Source organism: Silurus aristotelis (assembly GCF_946808225.1).
Source record: "Silurus aristotelis genome assembly, chromosome: 19".
Classification (NCBI taxonomy): Eukaryota; Metazoa; Chordata; class Actinopteri; order Siluriformes; family Siluridae; genus Silurus; species Silurus aristotelis.
In genome coordinates this window covers 6,361,642-6,374,842 of record NC_139592.1, presented here as the reverse complement: position 1 = coordinate 6,374,842, position 13,201 = coordinate 6,361,642, and the positions used below count along the sequence as shown (strand labels likewise).

The 13,201-nt window shown below is 39.1% G+C and overlaps 1 protein-coding gene across 6 annotated transcripts in view; it reads right to left on the bottom strand.

Moving 5' to 3' along the window:
- Positions 1–3,057: 3,057 nt before the first annotated feature.
- Positions 3,058–13,201, bottom strand: part of scn8aa (sodium channel, voltage gated, type VIII, alpha subunit a) — a 55,249-nt gene continuing 45,105 nt past the window's right edge. For all 6 annotated transcript variants that reach the window (XM_083569561.1, XM_083569563.1, XM_083569559.1 and 3 more), the window contains exons 22-27: positions 9,340–9,624; positions 8,889–8,942; positions 8,665–8,802; positions 8,445–8,549; positions 8,087–8,357; positions 3,058–7,992 (exon numbers count right to left, since the gene is read on the bottom strand). In XM_083569561.1, the coding sequence (XP_083425687.1) occupies positions 6,845–7,992; positions 8,087–8,357; positions 8,445–8,549; positions 8,665–8,802; positions 8,889–8,942; positions 9,340–9,624 (2,001 nt within the window). In that variant the 3' untranslated portion in view covers positions 3,058–6,844. The remainder of the gene's footprint in view (positions 7,993–8,086; positions 8,358–8,444; positions 8,550–8,664; positions 8,803–8,888; positions 8,943–9,339; positions 9,625–13,201) is intronic.

Below are 13,201 nucleotides of genomic sequence, written 5' to 3'. Positions count from 1 at the left end.
CTGTTAGTGGGTGGGATATATTAGGCAGCAAATGAACATTTTATTCTTAAAGTTGAGGTCTTAGAGGCAGGAAAAATGGGCACGTTTAAGGATACGAGGGAGGTTGACAAATTGTGATGGCTAGAAGATAGGGTCCGAGCATATCCATAACTGCACCTCTTGTGGGCTGTTCCCGGTTTGCAGTGGTCAGTATCAATTAAAAGCCATGGCCATAAAAGGAACAGTGGTGAACCGGCAACAGGATCATGGGCAGCCAAGGAACAGTGATGCACATGGGGAGCGAAGGCTGGCCATCTGATCTGATCCAACAGACGAGCTCTTGTGGCTCAAACTGCTGAAGAAGTTAATGCTGTTCATGCTCAAGGGGCCAGGAATGTTTTGGCAGCAAACAGGGGACAAACACAGAATTAGGCATGTGGTCATAAGCAGCCCTAAAGTTCTGCCTGATCGGTATATATGTTACACATCAACCATTAGAATTGGGTCCCAATGTATTTGACCAAAGCATCCAGACCGATTGGTTTGAATATTGCTATAACTGCTGCTCTTTTGGATTTTTTTTAAACACAATAGTCTTTATTTAAGAAAAAATAAATCCAGTGAGTAGCAGCTCTGTAAAACACCTAAAAGAGAGATAATTGGAGAGACTGGTTCACGCTGATGGAAAGCCACAAGCAGAAAACTGAGCCTGCAGTGGGCACAATCTCATCAAATGGGAAACAGCTGAAGAAAGGAAAATCATTGACTGGTCTGACAGACCTTGCATTCTGCTGAGGGACATCTCAAATGCTCAACTGTGCCAACAGCATGAATCCACAAAACCAACCTTGGCACACTTTTGGCTTGTTAATACCAGTCATTGCTTAAAATCCACTGCGAGTATTTTGAGTATTGTTGTTGCCCAAGTACATAATAAACAGTGATCTCTCTCTCTCTCTCTCTCTCTCTCTCTCTCTCTCTCTCTCTCTCTCTCTCTATCAATTTTAATGACGAAAGATTGTTACAAACAAATAAATAAATAAAGAAGTGTCCTTTGCAGTCAGAGGATATCGATCCAGTAGGGGCACCATTGGGGCATAATAGCTTCTAATATCTTGTGGAATCCAGGCCACAAATGTTTTGAAAGTAAAGGAAGGCTTTACTGACTTTCTATTTACTGAAAATACAAATGCAATGTATAAAAAGCTGTAAACTGACGTCTATTTATTAAATGTTATTATTATTATTATATTTTTTTCTTTATTTTTTTTTCCAGAGGTTACAACATTTATTTGTATTATTAACTTTGAGACATTAAGAATAGAGAGAGAACTGAGGATCTGGTGAGAGAGTGTTTGTAGATGCTGTAACATACCTTATTACAAGAACTAATTAATGTCCATTACATCCCACAGTATTAAACATAATGGGGCATAGGATAAATGAACACTTTATGTTGTGGTGTTATTATAGAAATTTCAACCTTATCGTGGCAAGCTCAGCTAACATCACACCACCTCATCACTGATTATTATTTTATAGCCAAATCCTTTGGGGGGTTTTCTTACATAACCACAGTATACTTCATTTAACCCAGATCAGTTTTCATCTATCTTTAAATGTACATATAAACGAGATTACCAAGCATCAATTGCCATAATCTTTAGCACACCCAGCCTGTACAGACACTAGGTGGAGTTAGACCAACCCTAATAAAACACTGTAAATGGAGTAAAGGGGGGATTTTGGCAAGGCATGTTTTTTGGCACGGGAGTGATTTATTTCTGTCTTGTTTAGGATGGAGCCTCAAAGCAACACCATTTTAGCAATGCATGTGGCTTAATACTTCATAAAGCTGGCTGTGTTTTTTTTAAACATGCTTGCAGTTAGAGATTGATAAGACACTGAGTGATGTGCGTGATCTTCATGAGGGGTATGTAAAATTGTAGGAATATATTGTGGTTAAATGTATTACAAAACAAAGCTTGCGTTAGTGTGTGTATATGGTTGCAAATGTGTCCCCAAATCAGTTTATATTAGCACAAAACCATTATTTACAGCAGAGCCTGTGTAGTCACCCACACCCCCTTGACCATTTTAGTGCCAGACCTGGCCTGCTTTTGTGTGTGTGTGTGTGCATGCGTGTAAAGTGTGTTGAGGTGCAGGTTGGTGCAGGCAGGGGGCTGAGCTGGGAGTATGCTGCTGACTCAGCCAATAATGGCGCATTCGTTTATCTGCACTGCAGTGCTTCGCCGCACCCTGCCTCCCTCCCACTCCCTTTTCCTTGCTCTCTCGCTTTTACCACACGTGCACACACCAAGCACACAGAAAAGGGGGCTGGACACACATTTATAGATCTACACCAAAGCATAAAAAAAAGCTGCTTGGAAAGGATCAGCAGCAGAAGGCCTGCGATTATTCCAAAAGGAAAGGCAGCGTAAATGAGAGGAAAGCATATGACTTGTCAATAGGGACATGGTGAGCATGAGGATCCAAGAGACGCTTTGATGCTGTACTGTATTTCTCCTTCCTTTCCCCAAGATGAGCTTCCTGTCACACGTTTCACCAACACTTTGCTGGAGTAGTGCAGATCAATCACTCTAAGAGCGAGGAGCTTAGATCAAATCCCCACGGGGCTCCTGTGGTGAGGCTGTTACAGTGGGGACGCAGATACCTCACCACACAGCTAATGGCTTTGTATTGATTCTCCTGCAAAAACATGACTTAGTGAAGCAATGTGCAGAGTTCAGCAGATTTTCATGACACTGTCAAGACCCATTCTCACTCTCAGGCTCAAGAGAAGATGGCTCAGTATACAGATACACATACACACGAGCATAGAACACACTATCCAAAATAAAGGCAATGTTCTGGCCTCGCATTATTGCCATGTTTCTGTGTTATTGAGTTCTGCTCAATAACATTGCTTTTAGAGAGGTGATACGATGTGGCCAGTAATTAGAGTACTTATAGAAAACATTAGCTATTATATGCAGTCAAATGGATGCTGATGGATAGCCGGTCAACAGCCTGGTACATCTTTTACAATTTTACTATAGAAGCAGTTGACAAGTTTAATAACTGGAAGGCTGCTTTATTGTTAATAAAAAGATTTCGTGCTCAAATGAAGACATTTTTTTCAATATGTGTCATACTAAGAGTCCAAGTGGTTGTGCCACACACACCATAATATGTCCTCCTACAACACTGTGTCAAACAATAACAACAGTTTGAAAAGCACTTATTTTTCAGCAAAATGGAGAAGCATTTCTATCATGCTTAAAATGAAATTGCCCAGTAACCTAATACTGATACAAAAGTGAGTACATATGTGGTGGTGGGGAGAGAAAAAAAACAATAAAATAAAATTCAAAAGGCAAGCAATTCTTCTCATGTGAAGTGGATGATACACAAAGCACAGAAATTTTCTAACATCAAACCTAGTGGGTTGTTTTTCACTTGTTTTTGAGAAGGTATTCCTCTGGCAGTATGTCAGACACCTTGTACACAAGTCCCTGATTTGCATTGTGCTCCATTTTCTATTTCCTTTCTCTTTCCCATGCACAGGGCCATATGCTATGGCACCATCCTCTGGAAAAAATGCATTTTTTGAAATTGCAGAAACATGGAAAAAAAAAAGGCACACATAATTTTGTGAAGTAGCACTAGAAAACAAATCACAGGAACTGAAGAAGTACAAGTGATTAGGTAAGATAATACAGCCAGTGTTCTGATCCAGGAGATACAGCACGGAAAAAAAAAAGAAATCGGGGACATCAGTGTCTCAGTGACTGTTAAGTTCTTCTGACTTGCGTGAACGTTGGCTGAAGGTCGGGCGGAGCGTACGCGCACCGTGTGTGGCCATTAAACAGGACTCGGAATTCACAAAGCTGTGCTGGTAGTGTAATCATAATCATTATACAGTAGTAAGTTCCAAACAGCTCAAATAAAAACTGTGTGAATTTGTTCCCCAAAACACAAAAAAAATTGACATCCACTGGACATGTTGCATATATAAACAAAAATCTGACAGTGCTCTTTTATATATGCTCTCATACATATACATATATATTACGTATATTTATATATATTTAATATAGTTTTTTTTTTCTAATACAGTATCCTTGGTACAATAGATCATTCATTTATTCCCCTCGCCAATTTTAAACTGATCGAATAAAAAAATAAAATAAATGAAAAAATGAAAGGTAACAAATTTAACAAGGGCATTAGCTGGAAGCCATTCATGTATTATTGTTGTTATAATTCATTAACCGATTAATAGTCGTTTAATCTGTAAAATTCTGTATTTACAAAAACCACAACAAAGCATGCGGGTTAAAAGAAAAGCATATATTACAATACTTGTCATCTCTCTTAAGTGTTAAGTATAGTCTTTACTGTTTTAGCAATTGTGCCATGGACATCATAGCTCCCACTGAACCATACATTAACACGTCATACAGTGTGTAAGAGTGATTTTACAACACGGTACAATCGCATTCAAGGAGAAAAGGGATGTGTTAGGAGATGCTGCACGGTCGTCTGGGCACCGATTTGGATTGGAGTCCACAGTTCCCACTCAGGAGATCTCAGGCAGTCAACAGACCATCAAACAGGTCTGATAGGGAAAGGGAGCTGGGTGGTAAACACTAAATACACACACACACTCAGGCTCTGATGGTGTGGATTCTAGTGCCTTTAGTGACTCAGGGTCATCATCACCTTTCACCTTCTATGTGTATGGGTTAATGAGGGCAGAGAAGAGCTTGGCAGGTAAGAGCGAGTTGGAACAATTAAAAAAAAAAAAAAACTGTCACCTGTGCACCGTTTCTTTTGTGAGAAAATATTCATGACTGGTTGGTCCTGTGTGTAAAACATATTCTCTGGTTCCCTGTAATTCTAGCAGTAAGACATTCGAATAGCCCACGGTATAATAAGTAGAAACGAAGAATAAATCTAGGACTTTTGGAGGAATGACATTTTTTTTCCAAGCTTTAAAAATGTTTCACATTCAGAGCAAAAGTGGATGGCAGTTTGCTCAAGAGGTTGCAGACCATATAGACAACTTTCCCAATATAGGCAGACACTATTTAAAAAACTGATGAACTTTCCATAATTGCATAATATTCACTGATGCAGGCATCCTTTCACCATAACCTGGATTATTCCATTTAATCACTTCATTCTCAGCACTTCATTGTATAACATCCATTCTGCACATGCCCCATACTACACGCATTGAATTGTCAATATTTACTCTAGTATTCAACAGTCTGAGAGCCACCCAATAGATGCATTCATTATAGCTACCCTACTGCTCTCCCTAATGCCTCCAAGACAATACACAAAACTAAAAACAACACACAAAACCCCCGATATGATCAGCATGATTATGCATTACCTTTAAAACAAATTGACTGAGACAACATAAAAAAAAAATGTATAAAGTATGTTAGAGGTCACCTCCAAGAGAGGTCTGGTCCCAACTGACAAAGTATAGTATTGTTAGAGATTGCAGATGGCATGGTGGCTTGCTGCAACCTTCATAGGCCCTTGATTGCATGTTACAAGACTGGAATGGCCAAATCATATTGCTGGTGCAAAAGTAAAATAAACCAAGAATTATTTACCCAAGATTTTGATTAATATAGATACCTAAACAAAAGTTACTAGTCTGGAATAGTGAAAGCCTGTAAGTGGACCTATAAAGGCTTCAAGTATGCCACAATTAATATATTATAATAATAATAATAATAATAATAATAATAATAATAATAATAATATGCTTTTGATAATCCAATGACTATTAAATTCAACTATATGGATTTGCATGATTTGAAAGTTTGTTAGTTTTCAAACCAATGTTGGGGTAGAAAATACAACCAGAATAATTAAGAAACATTTTTGGAGTATTACCAATTTTCCCTTTCCAGTCATTTCTGTTGAAATATTTACCTGTGGACAGCCTCGAAACATATGGTCATGCCACATTTGTGGTCAGAGTAGAAGTGTCAAGTGAACTATGATTATACATGCATGATTTCGGATCAAAACATGCCACCATGCAATTCATTTCTATGCACTGAACGAGCACAATTAGTTACTTATTTAGCTGGAACTCAGTCTGAGCAAGTCCCTTATAGCCCAAGTCAAAACCCTGATTAATGAGCCCAACCCAATGTTGCAGTGTGGAAGTCTATGTATAAAATGTCTTTTTTTTTTAAGGAAGTATAACAAAGAGATGATGAAAAGACTAGCGACATGGGCCAAATATTTAGTTTTACCATCATTTTTGATTCTTAAATAAGATGCACATATATTCATCTCACATAACCCTTGCATAATCTGTTTTGTCATTTTCCTCAGTTCCCCTCTTATTTTAGTCCACTCTACTGTAATCTCATACTTTTCTGGTCAATGGACAATGTTCCAGAAACGCTCCTATACAGAGGGGGGGATATTCCTGCTGGATTTAGGCAGTGTTTATAAGGGGCAAATCTGTAGCAGAGGAATGTTTGAATTCCACATGGGGTGATGTATATTCTATGGGTGGTAATCCCTAACGTAGATATCTCCCATGGGCCTTTCGTCATGTTGTTAGTTGCTTTGTCAAGCTGTAAAATCTTGGTCACTGAGTACAGATGCCACACAGTAAGCTCAATGGGGTTTGATTTTGGTCGTAATCAAAGTGGTAAGAAATCAAGCTGCTTTTTCTGCACTGGCGCATCCGTAATGTCTGTAAACAACTAATTTTTTCCTCTTTTCTGGGTTTCATTTAAAATGATTTTCCTTTACATTTGTTAGAGTTGAACAAGTCTCATCACAATTGTGTCTTGTATTGGCTATAACCACTGGCATAGTTCTAACACTTTGATTCCTTGATGTCTTTTTGGTTTTTGCCATTCTTGCCTTTGCTTTCGCATTCATCCAGTTTTTCTTTCTCAGGTTTAGTCACACTGTCGTACGAGGGCAGTGAGGCAGTGGAGGGTGTGTCCTCCTTCTTCTCCTGGTTGGTCCCTCCATTCTCTAGCTTGCCACTGCTTATAAGCCGCTTGCAAATGAAGCCTCGGCGTATGAGGTGGGCGCGGTAAGCACGCTGGATGACCGAAGCAGACATGTGCTCCTGTTTGCGCCTCAACGTAGTGGTGATGGGCTCGAATGATATCTTGGAGGGATTGGCGGCAATGAAACGCTCCTCCATCTGCTGCCGCATCATGTCCAGGTCACCACTGTCGCCCAGAACACGCTTGGTAAAGGCAAACAGGATGTCCAGGCAGTGAATTCGGTCTCCACTCACCATGGGTAGATCCATGGCAATGAGTTCTATTGTGTTGGGCTTAGGCACCCTCAGGGGGTGCTCAAGAGTGTCAGCAAAGTCACCGAGCTTTGCAAATGTGATGAACTGCGAAGCTGTAGGATCAAACTTCTCCCAGATCTCATAGAAGGACTCAAAGTCATCTTCGCACAGAGGATCAGCGCTCTCTTCTGTCGCCACACTAAAGTTTTCCAGGATAATGGCGATGTACATGTTTACCACAATCAGGAAAGATACAATGATGTACATGACAAAGAAGAAAATGCCCACTGAAGGATTGCCACAGTTGCCCTTTACAGAGGTACCTGGGTTCTCCCTATCAAGATCACAGTCTGGAGGGTAGTTGAGAATGGGAGCCAACAGGCCATCCCACCCTGCTGAAGTGGTGATCATAAACAGAATAATCATGCTGTTTCCAAACGTCTCAAAATTGTACATGTCATCGATTCCAGATTCACGTTTTACATAGGCAAAGTTAGACATGCCGAAGATGGAGAAGATGAACATAACCAAGAAGAGCAGCAAGCCGATGTTAAACAAAGCTGGTAGTGACATCATTAAGGCAAACAGTAAAGTCCGGATGCCTTTGGCGCCTTTGATCAAACGCAGGATGCGACCAATTCGTGCCAAGCGAATAACCCTGAAAAGTGTCGGTGAAACAAAGTACTTCTCTATCAGGTCTGCCAGGAACATACCTATTAAAAGGCACAAATGAGAAAGACAAAAATGAGCAGTGGGAAAATAAATAAATAATCATATACAGACCTTACAGAATGCAAAGAGAATTACCGACTATAGAAAGAATGACCACAACACAGTCAAAGATATTCCAGCCATTGGTGAAATAGTAATGGCGAAGCGAAAAGAGCTTGAGGACAAATTCAGCGGTAAAGACCACGATGAAGATGAAATTGACCCAGTACAGTATATATTCTGTCTCAGGTGACTGGTCATCTGTTTCCACCATCATGGTTACCATGTTTAGACAGATAAGAATCATGATAGAGATATCAAAGACCTGCTGTGTCACAAAGTCAAAGACCATTCCTTGGATCTTGTTCTAAAGGACAAAAGAAATGAGAGACTCAAAATTTGTTTGAACATATACATTTATTGTCATGTGTGCAGCTGTATGGGTGTATACTACCTGAGGCCTTGGTATGGGTTTTTGTGGCTTCTTCGAACCAAGTTTCTTCATTGCATTGTAGTATTTCTTCTGTTCTTCTGTCATGAAAATATCCTGACCTCCAAAGTATAGGAACACACAAGCTTTGGTTACAACCAATACAGTGTTTGAGAAAATGAACATGCTGCCGAACAGCAAATATATTTGAATATTCAAAAATAAAGAAAGAGAGGAGCCTTATCTTTTTCTTTTGCTGGTTGAAATTGTCAATGATGACACCAATGAACAGATTGAGAGTGAAAAACGAGCCAAAAATAATAAAGATGACAAAGTAAAGGTACATATAGATGTTGTCCTCATACAAGGGCTGTTCTTCCACCTAAGATCATACAAACAAATAAAATAGTTGACTTTAAACTCCACAAGGGCCATTAAAAACACAGATACAAATATTACAATACATACCATCCGTGAATCAACAGCTGCATACATAATGTCCATCCAACCTTTAAAAGTAGCCTGCGATTGAAAAATATAATAAAAAATCCATTAATCATCTATTAGCACCTTCCTACAGTTCTGGGGTCTTTGTTATGACCATGACATTTTAATGACCATGTCTAAATTTCTAATGCTTTCATATATTTGCTTATGTTTCTTTTGGGTTCTGCTTTTTTCCTCAAAAGCAGACCATTAAAAGAACCCTGCTAAACTGCCCCTGATAAGAATGTATGTGTACATGGTTCCCTAAGGTGGACTGTGTCCACTTTACGCCCTTTGTTCCTGAGATGGCATTTAAATACTTCAAATCAAATCAAATCAAATTTTATTTGTCACATACACATACATACAGGGTTCGACATGCAGTGAAATGCTATTGATTGCTAGCATGAGTGTCAGAAACAAAGATGCTTACCACTTGAAGTAGAGCAAGATAGCCAGCCCCCACATTGTCAAAATTTATCTTGACGTTCTTCCAGCGCACTTCACTGTAGTTCGCATTGATGAGCTCAAAACATTGCGTCTTGTTGTTCACCTCATTTGGTTGAAAGTATTCCTCAGAAGTTGCGTTAAAACAATAGTAGTACTTCCCCGCAAACAGGTTGACGCCCATGATACTGAAAATCAGCCAAAAGATGAGGCAAACCAGCAACACATTCATAATGGAAGGGATGGCACCCACCAAGGCGTTGACTACAACCTAGAGCAAGAGTGGAGAGACAGTGCAGAACTTCATGAAGACCAAGAATTGGAATGCACACGTGTAGTCATCACAATTACTACCAGCTATGCACAAACATATATAATGCAGTGTCATATTTGTATGGCTCAGGATAATAATTTTTAAATATCACATAATGAAAAGTTATATATCATTATTCCCATCCAGAAAGCATGGATCATTTTGATTTTGTTAGACTCAACTGTGGTCTTGCTGGGATTCAATGTTTAGGGAAACATTTGTTGTAAATTTGAGATCAAATCTCTAATATACATTCTATTAAAAAAACACTAACACTTAACTAATGAAAGGTGATTTTTTTAAATAAAGAAATTCTTACACTATTATTTTGATAAATCCAAATTCAGCTGCATCATGCAATAGTCTTAACCAGAGTAAAATAAAAACAAAACATATATATATATTTGTAAGTTTCTATAAATTTAGTCGTTGGGATGGGAGCAATCTATAGCACTACATGTAGTTTATTTATGATCTATAAGATTTATAAATACCCGCCATACAGATAGGCAATGCAAACCCAACACACCCAGCAACCCCATAACATAACCTTTTACCCCACCCACAAGCAAGCAAGAACCGATCATATCAACACTGATCATATCGAACCCCCCACTTCTTAAACCCCTCCCACCCTCAGCCCTTTTGAGGATTCCATCCACCAGTGATTAGCGAGGAGTGGAGCGTGCTGTAGACGCTCGCACGCTGTGTTAGGCTGGCTGAGCCGCAGCTCTGGGGCAGGCAGCTGAGCATGCATGTTTTTCACAGATTCCACAGTGGAACCATATTCCCTCCTTACACACTAATAAAATACTGTGGAATGGTTTGATTCTCCAAGCAAAAATGGGGCCTGGTCTCTTCATTTGCTGTTATTGACTAATCATTGGAAAACACTCCAGGGGCGGGGGATGCTTGAGCTTCCCCTTGACCAACTCAATGTAACACATCTGCCCCTTTACAGTACAATACTATACAGTACTTAGTACATTAAGCTGTACCTCATTAAAGATACATGATCAGGAAAAAATACTACTGCATGATTGGTTTAAATAAATTAAAATATAGGATAAGGAATCCCCATGTAAATCTATTTGCCAGGAGAAATCAATGTCGGCTATGAATTTAGCACACATTTCAATGTCACAAAGACATTCAACACAGATATAAAAGCGAGGGAAAATGGCTTTCAAAAGTGCATAATGTGCATTGGCAATTGAACTGGACATGCGTGTTACATGGCATCATTGTGCAAACTCAAACACTGTTAAAATCAATGAATAAATGAATCAGGAGAGGCACCAGCACGGAGAGATTTACATAGGTGTATAATCACAAGAGTGAAACTATCATAGGTCTTATTGGGGCTGATGGGCTTTAATGATCTGTGCTTAATCTCGGCTAGTCTGGAGATTAACTACAACCCAGATTAAACGCTTCCAAATTTCTTCATAAATATTTTGTTGATTTGTTTTTTATATTTCTCACCTCTCTGCGCTGCTGTCTCCATATCAAGTCATTTATTCATTTTTAACTCAAACTGTATTTTTTGTTCAGTTACAACAAAATGGCATTTCATTTAATGAACAATATACTATAGATATAATATTCATTTACTTATCTTTCTTTCTATTACTGCATAAAAGAATGTATCTTAATTCGAACCCAATCAAAACTGAATTCTTATAGGGACAACGCAGTTTTACAAAGTTTTAGAAACATGACATTCCATATGTTACCCAAAAATGACATGTGTAGTAGGCCAGTACTGATATATAAACTTATAGTACATAAACCAAGAAAAAAATATGAACAAAAATAAAGATTGTTCTTTAATAGATAAAAGTAGAAACAGCAGCAGAGGCTTGTGAAATCCGTGCATAATCATTTTTGTATTCTTTATTGTATAAGTCTATTCTGTCATTTTTGGGTCACTTGTTCATTCTGTAAAGAGGACACAAGTTTTGCCCAGAGTGAAAATGGGTGTATTTTTTAGCCACATGTGATTGTGAGAATTGGCTGCAAGTTCTAAACATCTCTCTGCTCTAGTGAGTCCAGTCTCCAGGTTTCAGCATTTCTAAGAGGAATCATCGTGCCATGTCCTAAAAGTGCCATGCTGTGAATTTAACAACTTACTGCCAGCAGGCTGCCCGGTCAATTTCCTAAGCTTCTGTTTTGACAAAAAAAACTAGCCAATTTTCATAAATATTTCTTTGAAAAATCTCCAATTTATAATGATCTTCAGATATGCCATACTGTCCTTTTTCCACCGTATGCAGTGGTATAAACTTTTCACCTAACTGCCCAAAACATCCACTTTTGAATACCTCTGAATCTAAGGCTTCAGAGAAAATAGCATTTTTACATTCCACAGAAGCTTAGCAAATATCCTCCTCTCACACCCACACTGGTGTGTGTGTGAGGCTCTCTTATTTTTAGTCCCATGAGCAGATCCTGGACAAGCAAAAGAGAGATGAGGCACGACTCCAGCAGGTTGGACAGGGTGAGGTGGACAGGACAGGACAAGGGAATCAGGGAAGTAGGGAGAAAGGGTTGGAGGGAGGGACAGGGTTTGGGGAAAGTAGGGTAGAGAGGTAGAGAATAGGGGACAGGGGATTCGGAAGGAGGTGAGAGGTTAGAAAGGCAACAGAAGCTCAAGGCAACCAGTCCAGGGGTAAGAGAGGAGGGACTAAAAGCGACAACAACCAGGCACCACCGTTCACAACCACCAAAGCAGGGATGACTGCTGAGAAGGCTCAGCTTAACACCTACTCTTACTACAGACTAGCTGCAGGAGGTAACTGAGAGCCACGCTAATTCCTTGCATTTGGACGTGCGCTACGGTGCGATAGGGGTCACGACTCCATCGCGTAAAGGAGTCGTTCGCTTTGAAGTGGCTCTGTGTGATATTCTAAGGGGCAGGCAGAGGTGTGAGTTCAATGATCCAGTGGATCTGTGCTGCTGGTTGTTCTCTGGTAAATGCAGTAGGGGTCAGTGGGAAAAGGGGAATGATGGAGGGACAGAAGCTCTCCATTAAAAGCATAGGTTTTGGAAATCTGGCCAAAAGAGCAGCCAATCGATAAAGGCCAGTCTCAGTTTACAATAAACATCCTTTGCATTGCTTTTTTATAAATCAAAAAGCCAATCTTTTTAACAAAATAGTTTATTAGAATTTGCAATGAGGCAGCTTTGGGAAGCCTTAGTTTTATCAGAAGTTAATCTATATTATTAGTTAGGTCTTATACCACAGCGTTGTTGGATTTTGGATTACAGTTGGTCAAAAGATGCTGATTATGAGCCTGGCAGATTCCCATTCATTTGTTGATTTTATTTCCCTATATTTAAATTGTAAAAAAATTAAAAAATAAAAAATAACACACACACACACACACACACACATAATTGTTCTATTTTTATATATCACTTTATAATAGTCAGAACTAAAGCTATCTACAGCTATCTTTAATAAAACAAACAGTTTAGTTGTCTTATAAATGTAAAAAGAAAAAAAAAAAGAAAAAAGAAAAGAAAAGAAAAG